General features: G+C 45.1%; 1 protein-coding gene across 1 annotated transcript in view; it reads right to left on the bottom strand.

Annotated features, from left to right (window-relative positions):
- Window positions 1–311: 311 nt before the first annotated feature.
- The window catches only part of LOC308578675 (uncharacterized protein), a gene marked incomplete at its 5' end in the record, with an annotated part of 27,077 nt that continues 4,184 nt past the window's right edge, over window positions 312–23,204 (bottom strand). The window contains 4 exons of the mRNA XM_081179148.1: window positions 312–778; window positions 2,099–2,271; window positions 13,169–13,466; window positions 15,576–15,684. Of these exons, the coding sequence (XP_081035274.1) occupies window positions 626–778; window positions 2,099–2,271; window positions 13,169–13,466; window positions 15,576–15,684 (733 nt within the window). The 3' untranslated portion in view covers window positions 312–625. The remainder of the gene's footprint in view (window positions 779–2,098; window positions 2,272–13,168; window positions 13,467–15,575; window positions 15,685–23,204) is intronic.

The following is a 23,204-nucleotide window of genomic DNA, read 5'->3' on the forward strand; positions in this document are numbered from 1 at the left end:
TGCCACCTGCGCATGCACACCAAGTTCAAATGTACAGCCACATGGGACAGCAGAAAACCTGGATTGGGAACCAGGTCCTGAAGCCCACCGGAGGCAGGGGGAAGACTCAGGGGTGAGACCCCAGCGGACAGGCAGAACCAGAGGAGGAAGGAGCAAAGAAAAAGGGGGAGCAAGGCTAGAGTTTTCAAATGGTGTCTGGGGGGAGGAGATTCAGACGGAGCTTCAGCAGACTAGAGTTTCAGATGTAGAGCTGCACGCTATGGCTGTAGAAGCAAAATTTAACTACAATAAAGACTTTTATATATAACAAACTGGCATTGGTCCTTTGTGAGCTGGGACCTCAAGCAGCTCTGACAATAGGGTTTCTATTTTTGGAGACCATGAGAAACTGCAATCTCCCTGACCATTGAGGAATAGACTGTTCTCTGGGAGGTTGCCAGGGTTAGGGGTGTGAGGATAGGAAAAGAGACACTTCACCCAGCTGTTTCAGCTGAAAACCACCTTGGGAGAAGGCAGGCTGCACCTCTGGAAAGGACCAGACATTGTGGAAGTGTAGGGACTGTGCAGTCTTACCCATTTAGAGAGATAGCTAGGTATTTCCCACCATTCCCTTTGCTCCTTGCTGCTAAGAAGCGTTTCCAGTGGATGGAAGTGGACTTAGGCAGATGTAGCATTCGGCATGGAGGAATAAAGCAGAGCCCATGCAGGCAACCCATCTTTTCCCACTGCTGCCTTGCCTCTCTTTCTTTTTCTTCTCTTTCCTTTGGCGGCCACACTGCTGGGTGAATCAGGTGTTTGGTTAAAGGAGCTGTTTGCATCTTGTGCCCAAAGATCACCTTTCCCCCTCTCACCCCACAAGGCAACAGCAGGAGGGCCCCTCTTCTCCCTCCCTCTGTCAGGCAAAACCTCCCTCTGCCTTCTCCTCCCCCATTTTGGGAGAAGGGATTCAGCACAGCCCATAGAGAGAGACCTGAGAAATAACAGGGGGGGGGGGATTATTTTCAGGAGAACTGAAAGAGGGGTCTGCGTAAAAACAGGCACAGGATCTGCAAAAACCTTTCCAAAGAATAATGATGGTATATAAACCTCTGGAAGGGACCCCAAGGGTCATCCAGTCTAACCCACTGCATCAAAGGAGTCCCTTACGGAGAACAATCCTGCAACCTTGGTTATGCAGCAAATGTCACCCTCTTAAATGGCACTTTGAAGCCTACTTCAGGGATGCACACCTCTCCTGCAGCTGCAAGTTCAGCCATGAAGCAAACATGGCCATCCATTCTTCTTGACTGGAAACAGAGGAAGTGCTGCTTCCATCCTCCCTGGGAGCATTTCAGCAGTCAGGGGTAAGCCATGACCCGGACCCCTAAGCCTAACCCTCTCCCTAACCCCAAGACTTACAACAGCAGACTTTCAACTTGTGACCTTAGTCAAAGGTAAGGGTAAAGGGACCCCTGACCATTAGGTCCAGTCGTGGCCAACTCTGGGGTTGCAGCCCTCATCTCGCTTTATTGGCCAAGGAAGCTGGCATACAGCTTCCGGGTCATGTGGCCGGCATGTCTAAGCCACTTCTGGCAAACCAGAGCAGCGCACAGAAACACCGGTTACCTTCCCACCGGAGCAGGACTAATTAATCTCCTTGCACCTTATGCTTTCCAACTGGTAGGTTGGCAGAAGCAAGGACCCAGCAACAGGAACTCTTGCAGGGGCTCAGCCCACTTAGTGTCCTGCCATTGGGGATCCCAGCCTGGGTGCTCAGCGGGGGACAGGCTTAAATCTTTGCTTCACCCTTGCTGAGGAGCACATTTTACAGTCAATTTTTAAGGACTGACACACACAAACACCCCGCCCCCCCAAATTTATTGAGACATTACTAAATAATAGGGTTTCCATTTTTGGAGTAACCATGGGAAAATGCAATCTCCCTGACCATCAAGGAATAGAGACTGTTCTCTGGGAGGTTGCCAGGGTTAGGGGTGTGAGGAGAGAAAGAGAGACTTCTCAACCAGCTGTTTGAGCTAAAATCCACCTTGGGAGAAGGCAGGCAGCACCTGTGGAAAGGACCAGCCCTTGTGGAGGTGTAGGGACTGTGCGGTCTTACCGATTTAGAGAGAGAGCTGGGTATTTCCCACCATTCACTTTGCTCCTTGCTGCTCAGAATCTTCTCCAGTGGATGGAAGTGCAATTGGGCTAATGTAGCTGCCTTCTGTAACTTCATGGAGATGTCTGGGAGCTGCCTTGCCTCTTTTTCTTCTCTTTCCTTTGGCGGCCACACTGCTGGGAGAATCAGGTGTTTGGTTAAAGGAGCTGTTTACATCTTGTGCCCCAAGATACCCTTTCCCCCTCTCGCCCCACAAGACGGCAGCAGGAAGGCCCTGGCACTGGCACCTATGGGGCACTGGCATCTGGTCTCAAAAGATCCCCTCTTCTCCCTCCCTCTGTCCGGCGAAACTGCCTTGCCCTCCCCCTTTTTGGGAGAAGGAATTCAGCACAGCCCTTTGAGACCTGAGAAATGTCAGGGGGGTGGATTGTTTCTAGAACTAAAAGAGGGGTCCGTGTAAAAACAGGCACAGGATCTGGCAAGCTCAAATTAATGTGCAAGGAATAATAAAGATCCTCACAGGAAGCAAGGGGACTATCCCATCAAACAACTGTAAAGCACACTATTTCCTCTATAAACCTCTGGAAGGGACCCCAAAGGTCATCCAGTCCAACCCGCTGCATCGCAGGAACATTCAGGAATCCCTTACGGGGAACAATCCCGCAACCTTGGTTGTGCACCAAATGTTCCCCTCTTAAATGGCACTTTGAAAGCTGCTTAAGTATAATTCAGAGATGCGCACCTCTCCTGCAGCTGCAAGTTCAGCCAGGAAGCAAACATAGCCATCCACTATTCTTGACTGTAAACAGAGGAAGCTCTGCTTATATCCTCCCTGGGAGCATTTCAACAGTCAGGGGAGACCCTGACCCCTAAGCCTAACCCCAATCCTCTCCCTAACCCCCTACCCTGACAACAACCCAAACCCCAACCCCTGGACTTACAACAGCAGACTTACAAGTTCAATTTCTGAAGCACTACAGGGATCAATTTCTGAATCGCTACAGGGAAGACCTCCTGAAAGGAACAGTAGGAGAGGAAATAACATCAGAAACAACAGATGAAACAGACATTCTAAATTTGACGTTTGGACAGAAATCACCGACAGAGGAAGAACAACAACTCGGAGGGACAGGAGGGAAATAGCTTCAGGATGGCCCTGCAACTTCTAAGCTGGAATTGTAATGTACTTAACCTTCCACGAAAGACAAAAAATGTTTTTCACTTTATGAAAAGAAAACGGTTGGACATAAATTGTCTACAGGAAACTCATAGAACAAGACTGCATAGGAAACTAAGCAAAAGATTTGGCCAAAAATATATTTCATCGGACAAAGTTAAAAAAAGAGGAGTGGTAATCTATGCAAAGGAAAAACTTTCTCCAAAGTTTTTATTTAAAGATGAACAAGGAAGATATTTGGCAATTGAAGTGCAAGTTCAAGCTGAAGGTGAAAAAATTTTGATACTAGGGATCTACGCACCTAATGAAGGGAAGTCGGAATTCTTTAAGAAGCTGCATGAGACACTGTGGGACTACTTGGACTACAAAATAATTATGATGGGAGACATGAATGGAGTGGTCTCTAAAAATATGGACAAAGCACAAAGACAGGTAATCACCAGAGATGGGAAACTACCAAATACTTTCTTTGAAATGACTGAAAATATGGACTTGATTGATAATTGTAAAACAAGGAACCCCCTCAAGAGAGAGAGGGAACCTTCTTCTCTGAAGCAAGGATGACCTGGACCAGAATCAATCAAATTTGGATTACTAGTGGGTTGGCTCCAAAGATTAAGAAAGTGGAAATCGGCCCAAAGACTTGCTCCGACCATAACGCCGTGAAGATGGAGATGAAATTTACAACAACGGGTCAATTCAGATGGAGGATGAATGACACCCTGTTTCGAGATGGGGAAATCCACAGAAAGGCTCAAAATATATTAAAGGACTACTTTGAAATAAATTTAAAAGCCAATGTAGAAAAAAGAGTGATCTGGGACGCAAGTAAAGCTGTAATGCGAGGATTTATAATTCAACAAAACTCAGTAAAAAAGAGAAAGCAAAATGAGAAGACGGATAAGATCTACGAAAAGATAAAAAAAGGAGAGAAGAAATTGAGATCAAAATACAAGTCCCAGGAGAATTTAAGAAAGATTAAGATATATCAGACACAATACATGGAATTGATGAATCAAGAGATTGAATGGAAAATAAATCAAATGAGACAAAAGACATTGCAATCTGCAGATAAATGTGGTAAGCTTCTGGCTTGGCAATTGAAGAAAAGACAGAAACTATACACAGTTACAAACCTAGAAGTGGATGGAAAAAATATATCTAAACACAATGAGATTAGAAACTGTTTTTTGAGTTACTTTAAAAAATTATATTCACAAGGACCACAGAAGGAGGAGGACATAGAGGAATTCCTTTAAAAAAAAGGACTACAAAAAATCTCTCATCAGAGTAAGGTGGATCTAAACCAGAAAATAACAGAACAAGAGTTTGAGGGTGCCATTCAGAACATGCAACTGGGCAAAACTCCAGGACCAGATGGACTGACTTCCAGATATTATAAAACTTTGAAGGAGTGGTTGGTACAACCATTTAAGGAAGTCTGCAATGAGATTTTAGAAGGGAACAGGGCACCAGAATCATGGAAAGAAACGTATATTACACTCATACCAAAGACAGAGACTGAAAAGACTCAACTTAAGAACTACCGCCCAATATCGTTACTTACTGTGGATTATAACATTTTTGCAGACATTTTGGCAAAAAGACTGAAAAGAGTGTGGATGGAGAAGATTCATAAGCAGGCTTTCTCCCCAAAAGGCACTTATCAGATAATGTGAGGAACATAATAGACATTTTGGAATTGCTAGAGGTGAATATAAACACTAAAGCAGTTCTGATTTTTGTGGACGCAGAGAAAGCCTTTGACAATATTTCTTAAAGTTTTATGAAAAAGAATCTTCATGGGATGGGGGTAGGCCAAGGATTGGAGAATGGTGTGGGTGCTATACACTCTGAACAAAAAGCAAAACTGATTGTAAATAATAGGATAACTGAAGAATTTGAAAATGGAAAAAGGGACACGACAGGGGTGCCCAATTTCCCCATTGCTTTTTGTTTCTGTTCTGGAGGTGTTGCTAAATAGGATTAGAGATGACCAGCAGGTTAAAGGTGTACAGGTCAGAGCAAAACATTATAAGTTAAGGGCCTTCGCAGATGACTTAGTACTTACTTTACAAAAGCCAAACACTTGTACAAAAAGGGTGTTGGAGTTAATTCAAGAATTTGGTCAAGTGGCCAGATTTAAACTTAAAAAAAAAAAGACTAAAGTTTTAGGAAAAAATTAACAGTCATAGAGAGGGAGAAGTTCCAGAATGAAACAGGCTTGACAGTGGTTAAGAAGGTGAAATACCCAGGGGTTCGTTTGACATCTAAATATTTGAACTTGTATAAAGACAACTATGAAAAATGTTGGTCAGAAATTAAAAAAAATTTAGAAACATGCTCAAATTTGAGATTGTCAATGTTAGGCCAAATTGCAGTTATTAAGATGAATGTATTGCCCAGAATGTTATTTCTGTTTAAAACACTGCAAATTCTTGACAAGCTGGACTGTTTCAAGAGGTGGCAGAAGGACATTTCAAAATGTGTCTGGCAGGGCAAAAATCCCAAAATACAATTTAAAATACTGACAGATGCAAAAGAAAGAGGGGGATTTGCCCTGCCGGACTTAAAATTGAATTATGAAGCAGCAGCGTTCTGCTGGCTGAAATAGTGGATGCTCCTCGAGAATACAGATATCTTGGATCTAGAAGGTTTGAATAATACATTTGGTTGGCATGCATATTTATGGTATGATAAAATTAAGGTGCATAGGGCCTTCAAAAAAAACATTGTTAGAAAAGCGCTATTTAATGTTTGGATAAGATATAAAAATCTGTTGGAAAACAAAACCCCTAGGTGGTTGTCACCCTTGGAGGCTAAGGCATTGAAAAAGCTCAATATGTAGGCCAAAGGGCCAAAATATTGGGAAATTTTGGAACAAGATGGAGACAAGTTGAAGTTACAGAGTCACGAGAAATTAAAATCCAAAATGCGAGATTGGCTCCGTTATTATCAGATAATGGAGGTGTACAAACAAGACAGGAAAATTGGCTTCCGGGTGGAGAAATCAAAATTAAAAACTGAATTGTTAGAACCCAATACTAAGAATTTGTCAAGAATGTATAACTTGCTGCTGAAATGGAATACACGAGATGAAACAATTTCCATATTTTTCGCACCATAGGGCGCACCCAGTTTTTTTGGGAGGGAAATAAAAGGAAAAAAATTATTTCCCCCCCAGGAGCGGGGCTGGGGCGGGGGAAGCTCGAACTTCCCCCGACCCCAGCCCCCAAACAGGCAGCTCTCTGCAAGCCGCAGGAGCGCTCCCACTGCTTGCAGACAGGTCCGCGAAGCCTAGGCGCACAGATCTCAGCGCGCGCAGGCTTCGGCTTGCTGGCAGCTCTCTGCAGGCAGCGGGAGCGCTCCCGCTGCTTGCAGACAGGTCCGCAAAGCCTGGAGAGCGTGAGGGGCCGGTGCGCACCGACCCCTCTCACTCTCCAGGGTTCAGTGAAAGCCTGCATTCGCACCATAGGACACATACACAATTCCCCTTCATTTTTGGAGGGGTAAAAGTGCGTCCTATGGTGCGGAAAATACGGTACATCAGCTATGATTAAGTGGGCACAGGACATGGGTCATAACATTATGTTTGCTGACTGGGAATGGTTGTGGAACACCAGGATAAAATTTACGGCATGTAATGCCTTAAAGGAAAATATTATGAAAATGATCTATAGGTGGTACATGACCCCCGTCAAGCTAGCAAAAATCTATCATTTGCCCAATAATAAGTGTTGGAAATGTAAAGAAACTGAAGGTACCTTCTATCACCTTTGGTGGACGTGCCCAAAGATTAAGGCTTTTTGGGAGATAATATATAATGAAATGAAAAAGGTACTTAAATGTACCTTCCCTAAGAAACCAGAGGCCTTTCTCCTGGGCATGGTCGGCCAATTGGTGTTGAAGAAAGATAGAACTCTTTTTATGTATGCTACAACAGCAGCAAGAATACTCATTGCAATGTATTGGAAGACACAAGAGCTACCCACCCTGGAAGAGTGGCAGATGAAGGTGATGGACTATATGACACTGGCTGAGATGACTGGCAGAATCCGTGATCAGGGGAAATAGACGGCAGAAGAAGATTGGAAGAAATTTAAAATCTGTCTTAAGAACTATTATAAAATTGATGAATGTTAAAATGTCAACGTTTGGAGAAATAAAAGGAGATTACAGCGACATAAGAATAAGTTAAAGAAAAGAATAAGAAGAAATATATTTGATAAAATTATTTAGAATTTGCTGAAATAATTTTGGAAATGGGGATGTAGGAAGGGGAGGTTTGGGGGAGTCTGAGAAGTGAGGGATATGAAAAAAAAGGTTATGAAATTATACATATTTGTATGCCTTTTTATTTGATTGTATTTGTCAGGGGTTCAGGAGCAGAGACGCAGAGAAGGGAGGAGACAGAGAGCGAGGGGGAGGAATACGAAGGAAAGATGAGTGGGGATGACGAACCGAGATCGCCGAGCTTATCCAGTGAGTCCGAGGATTCCCAGAAGGGAGCGCCAGCGGTCAGAGCAAGGGGGGAAAACAGGGGGACACCCCAGGAAGAAGGGTCCAGAGAGGGATCAGAGAGCAGCAGTTGGAGATCGGGACCCACGTGCCCAGCCGGGAGCAGCGGGGAGGAAGGGGACCAGATATCGGGTTCCGGAGGCTTTCAGAAGGAGGGAGGGCATGAGTCAGGAGTAGTCACGCCCACCTTGGGGAGCGACGAAACGATCAAAAGGAAGGTGGAGAGTTGGGCGCGCGCGCCAAGTTCAAATGTAGCGGAAGCTGGCGCAGTAAGCAGCCCAGAGAGTGAACCAGGTCCCAAAGCCCGCCGCAAGGAGGCGGAAGGGTCAGGGGGGTCCACGTCAGAAGAGAGTAGGAAAGAAGAGACCCCGGGGGCCAGAAGGACCCAGAGACGGAGGGAAAGGCGCAGGAGGTGGAGCAAGGCTAGGGTATTAAGCTGGTGTGCTAGAGGCGGAGACTCAGACGGGTCTTCGCCGGTCTGACCTAGAAGAAGTAGGGCTGCATATTGCAGTTTGGAAATGGAAGCTGTAATCCAATAAAGACTCTTTTAACCTGAACGCTGGCTAACGTGGTCCTATGTGAGCTGGGACTGAGTGGCAGCCCTGACAGTATTGTTTAAAATATTTTGTAAAACCAATAAAAAAAATTTTTTTTTAAAAAAATATATCTATCTGGAAGGGACCTCAAGGGTCATCCAGCCCAACACGCTGCTAGGCAAGAATATGCAGAATAACCACTAACCTGGGTTGTGCCGTCAGTCTTGCCCTATTGAAGGGCACTTTTCAGGCACTTTCAACTGCAGCTGCAAGTGGCACCATGAAGCACCCCTTGCCACCCCCTTTTGCTGACAGGGAGCGGAGGAGGAGCTGCTTACAGTCTCCCCAGGAGCTTTTCAACAGTCAGGAGGAGGCCTGAAGCCTTCGGGGGGGGGGGGTTGTACATCTGCTAAGAACATTTAACACTATTTCTGTTTCTTCTCTCTGAAACCCTTTCCAAAGAATAATGCTGGTATATAAACCTCTGGAAGGGACCCCAAGGGTCATCCAGTCCAACCCGCTGCAACGCAAGAACATGCAGTAGACGCTTAGGGGGAACAATCCTGCAACCATGGTTGTGCAACAAATGTCGCCCTCTTAAATGGCACTTTGAAAGCTACTTAGGTATAGTTCAGGGATCCCCACCTCTTCTACAGCTGCAAGTTCAGCCAGGAAGCCAACATGGCCATGCACTATTCGTGACTGGAAACAGAGGAAGTGCTCCTTACATCCTCCCTGGGAGCATTTCAGCAGTCAGGGGGAGGCCCTGATCCTGACCCCTAAGCCTAACCCCAAGCCTCTCCCTAAACCCATCCCTAACAATGACACTAGACTTACAGCAGCAGACTTACAACTTCTGGCCTTTGTCAAAGGTAAAGGGACCCCTGACCATTAGGTCCAGTCATGTAGACTCTGGGGTTGCATGGCGCACCTCACTTTGTTAACAGAAGGAGCCAGCGTACAGCTTCCGGGTCATGCAAGAGGCTTCTGGCGAACCAGAGCAGCTCACAGAAACACTTTCAAAATCCTAGGTTGGCAGGAGCAGGGACCCTGCAAAGGGAGCTTGTCCAGTCATGTGCATTTGAACTGCCAACCTTCTAATCGGCAAGTCCTAGGCTCTGTGGTTTAACCCACAGCGCAACCCGCGTCCCTTCTTTCTTACCTTTGACCCCTAGTTAAAAACTACTTTCTGTGGCCTTCTTTACTCCAACTCCAAATTGCCCAGCTTGTTGTGCATCTGGCGAGAAGTAGCATTTTCATTAGGGAAAACATCTCATAAAGAGATTTTTCTGCACCTGCGGATTCATGTGTGCATTGCAGGGCAGTCCCATAAGAAAACTGTCTTCCTGACCCCCAGGGTGAGGGCAATTAGGGTTAGGGTATAGGAACTATGTCAGGGAAGAATTAGAGGTTTTCAGTTTATCAGAGGGAGAAAGCATTCCCCAAGGGGGGGAGGAGAGCAGTGAATCTAATAGAAGGGAGCAAGAGGAACAACAGGGAGGGACCGGTTGTTCACAGGAAAGGCAAAGGTTAAGTTCTAGCTCAGATTCGGAGGAGAGGAGATACAGGCCAGCTCTAGCCCGGAGGTTAGAGAAAAGAGCGGGAAAGCGAAGGGAAAGGCGCCTTCGCCATTTTGAGAGTGGCTGGTCATGGAGAAGCAGAGCTCAGAAGGTATCTGAAAGATGGGACTCTGAGGAATAATAGTAAAGAACTGTTTATAAGAATGTTTTGTTAATACGCAACAAAAAGTTTTATAAAAGAACAAGAAGCGTTTGTGTGGTGATCTGAAGAGGACAACGACCAGTCCTGGCAAACTATACTTTTTTGGAAGCCTGTTTATTATGACTACCGTATTTTTCGCTCTATAAGACGCACCAGACTATAAGACGCACCTAGTTTTTGTAGGAGGAAAACAAGAAGAAAAAAAATTTTGTATATCCCAGAAGCCAGAACAGCAAGAGGGATCGCTGCACAGCGAAAGCAGCAACCCCTCTTGCTGGTCTGGCTTCTGGGATAGCTGCACAGCCTGCATTCGCTCCATAAGACGCACACACATTTCCCCTTACTTTTGAGGAGGGAAAAAGTGAGTCTTATAGAGCAAAAAATACGGTAGTTTCTACAGTTGTGTGTGCACTGCAGTTGTGTTGGTGAAGGAAAATACAGACAGATTCTGGTGCAAGCACACTGCTTCAGGAGACAAGGGTCCCGTCCCAACGCTCACCCCCTCAAACCCAAAAGATCACAAGACAATTTGGCTCCTACCGTGCTCAGGATGGGTGCTGCTCCTTATCCAGGCAGGCACTGAAGGTGGGATGAACGCCTTGTCTGTCATAATTAGGGAGGGAAGACAGATTTCAGGGGAGAAGGCACAGCATTCTCTCCATCTCCCCCTTCTCCCCTGAAGAGTGTGCAGGGAAGCCCATTCATTCCAGAGACCCTCGTTTTCCCCCACCCTTTTGTTCCCCCACCATGCATAAGTAGGCTTGTGCCCAAAACATTAGGGTGATAAAAAATCTAACACTAAATCTAACATTAAGGAATGAAGCACTGTTCTCTGGCACGTTGCCAGGGTTAGGGGTGTGAGGATAGGAAAAGAGACACTTCAACCAACTGTTTCAGCTGAAATCCACCTTGGGAGAAGGCAGGCTGCACCTGTGGAAAGGACCAGGCCTTCTGGAGGTGTAGGGACTGTGCAATCTTACCCATTTAGAGAGAGAGGTATTTCGCAACATTCCCTTTGCTCCTTGCTGCTAAGAAGCATTTCCAGTGGAAGTGGACTTAGGCAGATGTAGCATTCGGCATGGAGGAATAAAGCAGAGCCCATGCAGGCAACCCATCTTCTTCCACTGCTCCCTTGCCTCTTTCTCTTCTTTTGCTGCCACGCTGCTGGGAGAATCAGGTGTTTGGTTAAAAGAGCTGTTTGGATCTTGTCTCAAAAAGATCCCCTTTCCACCTCTCACCCCACAAGGCAGCAGCAGGAGGGCACCTCTTCTCCCTCCATCAGGCAAAACTACCCCCTTCCTTCTCCTCCCCCTTTTTCAGAGCAGGAATTCAGCCCGCCCCATAGAGACCTGAGAAATAACGGGGTTGGGGGTCCATGTAAAAACAGGCACAGGATCTGCAAGCTCCAATTAACGTGCAAAGAATAATAAGGGAGCTCACAGGAAGTGAGGCTACTTTCCCATCATACAACTAACTTTGAGGAACATTTTTTCACTTTATCTTTCTGAAACCCTTTCCAAGGAATAAGGATGGTATGTAAACCTCTGGAAAGGACCCCAAGGGTCATCCAGTCCAACCCGCTGCATCACAGGAGTCCCTTATGGGGAACAATCCTAAAATCTGGGTTGCGCAGCTAATGTTCCTCTCTTAAACGGCACTTTGAAGGCTACTTCGGGGATCCCCACCTCTCCTGCAAGTTCAGCCAGGAGGCAAACATGGCCATCCACTATTCTAGACTGGAAACAGAGGAAGTGCTGCTTACACCCTCCCTGGGAGCACTAACATAGAGAGACCCCTGACCATTAGGTCCAGTCACAGACGACTCTGGAGATGCGCGCTCATCTCGCTTCACTGCACAACAGAGCCGGCGTACAGCATGACTAAGCCGCTTCTGGGTGAACCAGAGCAGCGCACGGAAACACCGTTTCCCTTCCCGCCGGAGCGGTACCCATTTATCTACTTGTACTTCAAACTGCTAGGTTGGCAGAAGCAAGGACCCTGCAAAGGGAGCTCACCCCGTCACAGGGATTCGAATTGCCAACCTTAGGATCACCAGATCCTACGCTCTGTGCTTTAACCCACAGCGCCAACTGCATCCCGGAACTTAAAGGAATGCTATTTCTGTTACATCTTTCTAAAGCACATTCCAAAGAATCCCATGATACTGCACATATATATATATCTGGAAGGGGCCCAAGGGTCATCCAGCCCAGCCCACGGCAAGGCAGGAATATGCAGGAGAAAAACCAACAACCTTGGTTGTGCCGTCAGTCTTGCCCTATTGAAGGGCACTTTTCAGGCACTTTCAACTGCAGCTGCAAGTGGCACCATGAAGCACCCCTTGCCATCCCCTTTTCCTGACTGGGAGCGGAGGAGGGGCTGCTTACAGTCTCCCCAGGAGCTTTTCAACAGTCAGGAGGAGGCCTGAAGCCTTCGGGGGGATTGTGCATCTGCTAAGAACATTTATGCCTCCAGAAAAGGAAACTACCATGAGCCTGCACTAAAGGAATGATCATGAGTATATAAAATGCTTTTCTTTAAAACACCTCTCTTAACATTTCAAACTGCTGCAAATTTCCAAAACGCATACAAATACATGCCAGTATTTGTCAATGTAAATGATTCAACTGGCTTTGGGTTTTGGCCCCCCTTGCAGGGGCCCAGCCCACTTACTCTCCTGCCATTGGGGCTCCCAGCCTGGGTGCTCAGCGGGGGACAGGCTTAAATCTTTGCACAGTTGAATTTTAAGGACTGAGACACACAAACACTCCCAAACTGTATTAAGACATTACTAAATGCTAGGGTTTCCATTCTGGAAGAGACCGTGAGGAAATACAATCTCCCTGACCATCGAGGAATAGAGACTGTTCTCTGGGAGGTTGCCAGGGTGGTTAGGGGTGTGAGGAGAGGAAGAGAGACTTTTCACCCAGCTGTTTGAGCTGAAATCCACCTTGGGAGAAGGCAGGCTGCACCTCTGGAAAGGACCAGGCCTTGGGGAGCTGTAGGGACTGTGTGGTCTTACCGATTTAGAGAGACAGCTAGGTATTTCCCACCGCTCCCTTTGCTCCTTGCTAAGAAGCTTTTCCAGTGGATGGAAGTGGACTTAGGAAGATGTACCTGCCTTTTGCAACTCCACAGAGATGTCTGGCAGCTGCCTTGCCTCTTTTTCTTCTTTCGCTGCCCCGCTGGTGGGCGAATCAGGTGTTTGGTTAAAGGAGCTGTTTGGATCTTCTCCCAAAAGATCCCCGTTCTCCCTCTCACCCCACAGGACGGCAGCAGGAGGCCCCAGCACTGGCACCTTTGAGGCACTGGCATCTTCTCTCAAAAGATTCCCTCTTCTCCCTCCCTCCGTCAGGCGAAGCTTCCCCTTCTTCCCTTTTTTAGGGATCAGGAATTCAGCACGCCCCATAGAGACCTGAGAAATAAAGGGGGGCAGATTTTTTCCAGAAGAAACGAAAGAGGGGTCCGTGTAAAAATAGGCACTGGATATGCCAAGCTCCAATTAACATACAATGAATAACAAAGGAGCTCACAGGAAGCAAGGCTTCTTTCCCATCATACAACTAACTTTAAGGAACGCTCTTTCTCTTTCTCCTTTCTGAAGCCCTTTCCAAATAATAATGATGGAATATAAGCCTCTGGAAGGGACCCCAAGGGTTATCAAGTCCAACCCGCTGCATCGCAGGAACATGCAGGAGTCCCTTAGGGGGAACAATCCTGCAAACTTGGTTGTGCAGCAAATGTTGCCCTCTTAAATGGCACACCTCTCCTGCAGCTGCAAGTTCAGCCATGAAGACAACATGGCCATGCACTATTCTGGACTGGAAACTGCGGCTTACATCCTCCCTGGGAGCATTTCAGCAGTCAGGGGGAGGCCCTGACCCTGGTCCCGAAGCCTAACCCCAACCCTAACAATGACCCAAACCCCAACCGCTAAACTTCCAACAGCAGACTTACAACTTCTGACCTTTATCAAAGGTAAAGGTTCCCCCAACCATTAGGTCCAGTCGTGGCCGACTCTGGGGTTGTGGCGATCATGTCTTTTTACTAGCCAGCGCATATCTTCCAGGTCATGTGGCCAGCATGACTAAGCCGCTTCTGGCGAACCAGAGCCGAGCACGGAAACACCGTTTACCTTCCTGCCTGAGCGGTACCTATTTATCTCCTTGCACTTTAACGTGCTTTCAAACTGTTGGCAGAAGCAGGGACCGAGCAACGGGAGCTCACCCCATCACACAGATTCGAACTGCCAACCTTCGGATAGGCAAGTCCTAGGCTCTGTGGTTTGACCCACAGCGACACCCGCGTCCCTTCTTTCTGACCTATGACCCCTAGTTAAAAACTAGACTTTCCGTGGCCTTTACTCCAACCCCAAATTGTCCAAGTTGTTGTGCACCTGTCTAGAGGTACCATTTTCATTAGGGAAAACATCTCATGAAGAGATTTCTCTGCACCTGCGGCCTCAGAGCATAGGCAGGTGTGCATTGCAGGGCAGTCCCAATACAAAACTGACTTCCTGACCCCAGGGTTAGGGGAATTTGGGAATTTAAGGTAGAAAGACTATACTTTTTAGGAAGCCTGTTTATTCTGACTAGTTTCTACAGTTGTGTATGCACTGCACACGGGTGTTGGTGAAGAAAACCCTCACCCCTCCATACCCAGAAGATCCCTGCAAAATCTGGCTCCTACCGTTCTCTGTGTGGGTGCTGTAAATTAATTATAAAATTAATTTTATAATGAATGAATTTAGAGTGTTGTTTATGCTGTACGTTTGTACTGTTTTATTGTTGTTAGCCGCCCTGAGCCTGGCTTCAGCTGGGGAGGGCGGGATAAAAGTAAAATTCATTATTATTAATATTATTATTATTATTATTATTATTATTATTATTATTATTATTATTCTGCTGTTCAATTGCGAGTATCTGCTCAAAAAATCAAACAGAAAACAATGGAGGGTTGCCCTTAAGGCTGGGGCGAGAGGGCAAACTGGGTCTCCTAGACCCAAACTGGGTTTTGGATGCTCCATTAGACAAACCAGCCAGCTCTGCCTCTCTAATTCACTGGGCTTGCTTGCGATTTAATTCTCTTTTTTAATTTATGCCTCTTCCAAAACACTTATCTTAAGATTTAACATGCAAGTGTGCCACTTTGGGATCTCTGGTTGGATTATGTGGATAAATCAATAGATGAAAAATCGGTGCCTTGAGCAATTACCTGGTTCAAGCAATGGTTCATCTGCAGAAATTAAGATTCCAACCCATGGCTTTGTCACCTTCTGATAGCCTAACAAGAACAGGAAAAAGGAGACATACCTCACCAGCAGAGGAAAAGCCAGGAGGCTCTAGCCTAACCCAATCAAATAAATAAAATTATTTTACTATCTTTTTACTGTACTGTACTGTCGTGGTTACGGGGGATGAGGCCAAGCCCCACTTGGGTGGGTGTAATATATCAGGAGTGGGGTTTTTTAAAAATGTTATTATATGTTATATGTTAATAGGTCTTTCTATTTTTTCCCTTTTACCTTCATGACTTTTCCGACATCTTCTCTTCTCCCTTCATCACGCGAAGTTTCCTCCTCCTCCTCCTCCTCCTCCTCCTCCTTTTCAGAACAGGATTTCAGCAGAGCAAACCTAACAAATATCAATAAAGTCTATTATTTTCCCAAGAAGGGAAAGAGGGGTCCCAGTCCAACCCCCCGCAAGGCAGGAATCTGCGAAGGAACCACAAGGGTTCATTTAATAATAATAATAATAATAATAATAACATTAATAATAAGTGGAGGAATTGGGATCTGGAAGAATTAGCTGCTTACAAAAGCACCACTTCAAGCAGTTTCCAAGACATTAAAGGCGGCCAGAGGGGGAAAGCAATGGAGAACTGCACTTTATTATATATAAACAATAAATTATTATCATTATCACAGCCAGTTACTCTGGAGTTGCTTCTCCCCCCAACTCAAATAAATAAACATACTATACTGCTAAGGCTTAGGGGGGGAAGAGGCCGTGTCCCCCTTGGGTGGCTGTGATTTATAATAATAATAATAATAATAATAATTTAAGATTGATTGAATGATATTAATAATGTATTGCTATTTCCCAGCCACCAACAGAATATATTTTTTAGAACCGACAAAACATCATACGCTACAAACTTCTCTCACCCTTTTATAATAATAAAAATAATAATAATAATAAAATTACTGATAATAATAATGTGTTACTTTCCAAGTCACCAAGAGTATTTTAAAAAACGATAAAGTGACAAATTTCCCTCAACCTTTTATAATAATAATAATAAAATTAATGATAATCATGTATTACTCTTTCCCAGACCAAATTATTTTAAAAAACCATAAAGTGACAAACTTCCCTCACCCTTTTATAATAATAATAATAATAATAATAATAATAATAATAATAATAATAAAATTAATGATAATAATCATGTGTTACTCTTTCCCAGTCACCAAGAGTGTTTAAAAAAACCATAAAACGACCTATTCCCCTCACCCTTTTATCAGAATACCCATTACAATAATGATTACAATTTAAAAATGAAGAATAATCCTCATTTCTTCCCCAACAGAATATTAAGTAATTCGACCAAGCGTAATAGGTTACAAACTTCCCTCAGCCTTTTCTAATAAGAATAATAATAATTTGAAAAGCCATGAGCATCACCCTTTCTTCTTCTTATTATTATTCTTATTCTTCTTTCTCCCCCCAAGAGAGAGAGAGTCTCCCGGACCCGACCTACCTCCCTCGCTTCCTTCCACAAAATGGCGCCGGAGACGCCGAGGCGAACACGCGCCCCAGGCCTGGCCCCGCCCACCGCCCGACCCGGGATTGGCCCCGAGGCCGACCTATCGCCGCCGAGTTGACTGCTGGGCGCGTGCGCTGAGCCAGGGCGTTCCTAGGGCGGCCATGTTGGACCAGGGCAACGGGACTGGAAAGAGAAGAAAGGGCAGGAGAGGCGCCCCCGCCGCCATGTTGGTTGAGGGCCTTTGGGCCAATCGCAGGCCGGGCGGTGGGCGGGGCCAGGCCTTTCCCGCTCTTTCTCCTCCCAGCTGTTTCTCCCGAGGAACTGGCTGGGATCAGAAGAATTCTAATTCTGATTTCTTATTTTTATCCAAGAAAACCTCCCATCTCCATGGCTTTCCCTGTCAGGCCGCCTGGAAAACTGTCTTGGAAATTGTATATGAAGAGTGTCTTGGATTGGGAAGCAGCTCATTCCTCCAGATCCCTATTATTATTATTATTATTATTATTATTATTATTATTATTATTATTACTATTATTATTATTATTCTACACGCACAACATCTCTCCTATTCATGCCATGTCTTCTCCCGCTTGACACAGTCCGGTGTATTATTATTATTATTATTATTATTATTATTATTATTATACACACACAACATCTCTCCTATTCATGCCATGTCTTCTCCCGCTTGACACAGTCCGGTGTATTATTATTATTATTATTATTATTATTATTATTATTCTACACACACAACATCTCTCCTATTCATGCCATGTCTTCTCCCGCTTGACACAGTCCGGTGTATTATTATTATTATTATTATTATTATTATTATTATTATTATTATTATTCTACACACACAAAATCTCTCCTATTCATGCAATGTCTTCTCCCGCTTGACACAGTCCGGTGTATTATTATTATTATTATTATTATTATTATTATTATACACACACAAAATCTCTCCTATTCATGCCATGTCTTCTCCCGCTTGACACAGTCCGGTGTAGTATTATTATTATTATTATTATTATTATTATTATTCTACACACACAAAATCTCTCCTATTCATGCCATGTCTTCTCCCGCTTGACACAGTCCGGTGTATTATTATTATTATTATTATTATTATTATTATTATTATTATTATTCTACACACACAAAATCTCTCCTATTCATGCCATGTCTTCTCCTGCTTGACACAGTCCGGTGTAGTAGTATTATTATTATTATTATTATTATTATTATTATTATTATTATTATTCTACACACACAAAATCTCTCCTATTCATGCCATGTCTTCTCCCGCTTGACACAGTCCGGTGTAGTAGTATTATTATTATTATTATTATTATTATTATTATTATTATTCTACACACACAAAATCTCTCCTATTCATGCCATGTCTTCTCCTGCTTGACACAGTCCGGTGTAGTATTATTATTATTATTATTATTATTATTATTATTATTATTATACACACACAAAATCTCTCCTATTCATGCCATGTCTTCTCCCGCTTGACACAGTCCGGTGTAGTATTATTATTATTATTATTATTATTATTATTATTATTATTATTATCATTATGAAATGAACCCTTGTGGTGCCTTTGCAGATTCCTGCCTTGGACTGGATGACCCTTGAGGTCCCTTCCAGCTAAAGGCACCATCATAATAATAATAACAATAACAATAACAATAACAATAATAATAATAATAATAATAATAATAATAATAATAATAATAATAAATTACTAAATTATTATTAAATGAACGCCTTGCAGTGGGTTGGACTGGATGACCCTTGAGGTCCCTTCCAGCTAAAGGCACCATCATAATAATAATAATAATAATAATAATAATAATAATAATAATATTATATTATAAAATTATTACTAAATGAACGCCTTGCAGCGGGTCGGACTGGATGACCCTTGAGGTCCCTTCCAGCTAAATGCACCATAATAATAATAATAATAATAATAATAATAATAAATTATTAAATTATTACTAAATGAACGCCTTGCAGCGGGTTGGACTGGATGACCCTTGAGGTCCCTTCCCGCTAGATGCACCATCATAATAATAATAATAATAATAATAATAATAATAATAATAATAATAATAAATTACTAAATTAATATTAAATTAACGCCTTGCAGTGGGTTGGACTGGATGACCCTTGGGGTCCCTTCCCGCTAGATGCACCATAATAATAATAATAATAATAATAATAATAATAATAATATATATGATTCTGGGGAAAAGGCTTCAGAAAGAAGAAAGAAGAAAAGCCCATTTCTTCCCGTTGGTCGTCTGCTGGCTCCTTTCCCACTGGATTCTGGGCTTGAAATATGGAGGCCAACTGGCCGAAAGATTGGGAAATAATTGGAAAAATGGGAGACCATTGGAGGTTGCAGAGCTTGGAGAAACTCAAGAATAAGGGGCGAGATTGGTTACATGACGCTCCTGTCAGAGCTGCTCGAAGATCCTAGCTCACAGAGGATCACGCTAGCCAGCGATCATTAATTAAAAGTCTTTATTGAGTTACAGTTTCCATTCTCAAGCTGCTACTTGCAACTCTACGTCTTATGGGTTAGACCGGCGAAGCTCCGTCTGATTCTCCGCCCCTTGTGCACCAACTTAATATCCTAGCCCTGCTCCACCTTTTCCGCCTGACTGTTCTTCTCTGGGTCCCTCTGCCCCCCGGGGTCTCTTCCTTCCGGGATTCTTCTGACGCCGACCCCCCGGACCCTCCTGCCTCCTTGCGCCGGGCTTTAGGACCTGGCTCTCTTTCCGGGCTGCCTACTGCGTCACTTTCCTCTGCATTTGAACTTGGCGCGCGCGCCCAACCTTCCACTTTCCGTCTGACCGTTTCTTCGCTCCCCGATGGAGGTGTGGCCACTCCTGACTCGTGCCCTCCCCCCTGTTGCGAGCTGCCAGCGCTTGATCTCTGGCGCTCTTCCTCTTCCCTGCTCCCTGGCGGTGACGCTGGTCCCGATTTCCAACTGCTCTCCTCTGAGTCCCCTCTGGCTCTATCTTCCTGGGGTGCCCCCCTAGGCTCCCCCCTTGCCCTGGCCACTGGTGCTCCTTTCTGTGAATCCTCTGATTCACTGGAAAGACTCGGAGATCTCGGGTCGTCGTCATCACTCATCTTTTCTTCTGCCTCCTCCCCTTCGCTCTCTGTTTCCTCCCTTGCCCTTGCCTCTGCTCCTAAACCCCTGACAGCTCCAATTCAAGAGGTTTTCAAAATTGACAAAAAAGTCTACTTTTTCCATTAGATCAGCCCTAACTCACTGTCAAATTACACATCATGTCCAGGGGCACAGACAGCACCACAAAAAAACTCGGATCCACGGCTTCTGGGCCATACCGTGGCCCAAAAACGTGGTTTTCAAGCACGGATCTTCATGGATCCACACGCTTTTTGCATTGGGCCACCCAAAATTCACTGTCATATCAAACATCTTTGCCAGGGGCACGGCCTGCACCACAGAAAACTCAGATCCACAGTCATCTGGCAACGGCATGGCCCAAAAACGTGGTTTTGAAGGTCGGATCTGCACGGATCCTAACGCTTTTTGCATTAGGCCACCCCAAATTCACTGTCAGATCACACGTCATTCCCAGGGGCACAGCCTGCACCACAAAAATCACGGCTCCACGGCTTCCTGGTCATCCCGTGGCCCAAAAACGTGGTTTTGAAGCACGGATCCTCATGGATCCACACGCTTTTCGCATTGGGCCAGGCCAAACTCATCATCAAATCTCACATCATGGCCAGCGGCACAGCCTGCACCACAAAAAAAACCCAGATCCACGGCTTCCTGGCCACTCCATAGCCCTAAAACATGGTTTTGAAGCACGGATCCTCATGGATCCTCATGCTTTTGGGAGCATCTCCACGCCCATTCTTCTGCCCAGACACGGATGTCCAGCACCAAGGGCCTTTTGGTGGTTCCCTCACGGTGAGAAGCAAAGCGACAAGGAACCAGGCAGAGGGCCTTCTCGGTGGTGGCGCCCGCCCTGTGGACTGTCCTCCCATTAGATGTCAAGGAGATAAACAACTACCTGACATTTAGAAGACATCTGACGGCAGCCCTATTTAGGGACGTTTTTAATGTGTGACTTTTTAATGTATTTTTATTTCTTCTTTTTTTTTTTTGGAAGCCACCCAGAGTGGCTGGGGAAACGCAGCCAGATGGGCAGGGTACAAATATATTAGTAGTAGTAGTAGTAGTAATACTTTGTAGGATTTGATAATCTTTATAGGTCTTTTAAATTTCTAATCTATCTATCTATCCCCTCCCCCTTTTCCCTTTCTGTACTTCCCTATCCTTATAAAATTGAATATATATATATATATTTAAAATTTACGGCTCCACAGTTTTCTGGGTCGCCCCATATTCATTACCCGACCACCGATGCTGCTCATGGCCAGATCACTTTGGGCCACTGCCTTGCTGTAAAAAGATTCTCATGAAGCACAGATCCCCATGGATCCTTAGGTTTTTTTTATTTTGGGTCACCCTGAAATCACTATCAAATCACACATGATGTATCTGACCACAGAATGAACCACTCACTCTCTCTCTCACACACACACATTTATACCCTGCACTCCCCAGCTCAGGTGTACAGCAAGTTGAAGTAGTCGAGTACAGTGGTGCCTCGCAAGACGAAATTCATTCGTTCCGCGAGTTTTGTCGCCTTGCGATTTTTTTCGCCTTGCGAAGCACGGTGTCGGAAAAGGTTTGGAAAAGTCTTCAGAAACCTCAAAAAAGGCTACCACACCGCATGCTAGGAGTTGCTCCTCGAAGTCAAGTCGCAACTGTATTAACGGTGTTCAGAAAAAGGAAACAAACTTGCAAGACGTTTCCGTCTTGCGAAGGAAGCCCATAGGGAAAATCGTCTTGCGAAGCAGCTCAAAAAACCTTTCGTCTTCCGAGTTTTCCGTCCTGCGAGGCATTATTATTATTATTATTATTATTATTATACCATTGTATGCAGGGGACTACTGCAGGGATCGCCATGGCTAGGTTGGAAAGGGACAGGTACAGTGCCGATTGCCTAACCTGACATGGATTCAAAAATTCCCGTTTGGCTACATTGGTGACCAATGCCTCCATAGAGACAGAAGCATCCAGGATCACACCAGGACTCCTGATAGCGGCTACAGGTGACTATTGCGCCCCATGAAGAGCTGGGAGCTGGCAAAGCAAACTGAAATTATTCTGGCCCAGCCATTGGACGCCCATCCTTAAAGGATAGAGATTCAGCCGACTCCGTTTCCTCCATCCCAGCACACCCACCTAAAAATTGGCCAATATATCCAGGGTAGCATCTGGCCAGGGCCATGAAGCAGTAGATCCATGATGTTTGTGGTCAGATCTGTGGTTATGTACAAGATATGTGAATAAAGGGTGAATTTGGGGTTCCCCAATGCAAAAAGGGTGATGATCCATGAGGATCTGTGCTTCAAAACCATGTTTTTGAGCCATGGAGTGGCCAGGAAGCCATGGAGCCGTGATTTTTGTGGTGCAGGCTGTGCCCCTAGGAATGATGTGTGATTTGATGGTGAGTTTGGGCTGAGCTAGTGCAAAAAGCGTGAGGATCCATGAGGATCCGTGCTTCAAAACCACGTTTTTGGGCCACGGTATGACCAGGAAGCCGTGGATCTGTGATTTTTGTGGTAGATGTTGTGCCCCTGGCCATGATGTTAGATCTGATGCTGACTTTGGGCTGATCTAGTGCAAAAATCATGAGGATCCATGAGGATCCGTGCTTCGAAACCACGTTTTTGGGCCATGGCGTTGCCAGATGACCATGGATCTGAGTTTTCTGTGGTGCAGGCTCTGCCCCCTGGACATGATGTGTGATATGACAGTGAGTTTAGGGTGGCCCATTGCAAAAAGCGTGAGGAGCCATGAGGATCCGTGCTTCAAAACCACATTTTTGGGCCATTGATTTACAAGGAAGTCGTGGGTCCGTGATTTTTGTGGTGCAGGCTGTGCCCCTGGCCATGATGTTTGATCTGATGATGACTTTGGGCTGATCTTGTGCAAAAATCATGAGGATCCATGAGGATCCATGCTTCGGTAGGTACCACGTTTTTGGGCCATGGCGTTGCCAGATAACCGTGGATCCTAGTCTATTGTGGTGCAGACTGTACCCCTGGACATGATGTGTGATTTGATGGTGAGTTTGGGGTGGCCCAATGCAAAAAGCGTTAGGATCCATGAGGATCCGTGCTTGAAAACCACGTTTTTGGGCCATGGAGTGGCCAGGAAGCCGTGGATCCGTGATTTTTGTGGTGCAGGCAGTGCCCCAGGGAATGATGTGTGATTTGACGGTGAGTTTGGAGTGGCCCAATGCAAAAAGTG

The sequence above is a fragment of the Podarcis bocagei genome, assembly GCF_964188305.1.
Source record: "Podarcis bocagei genome assembly, chromosome: Z".
In the NCBI taxonomy this organism is placed as follows: domain Eukaryota; kingdom Metazoa; phylum Chordata; class Lepidosauria; order Squamata; family Lacertidae; genus Podarcis; species Podarcis bocagei.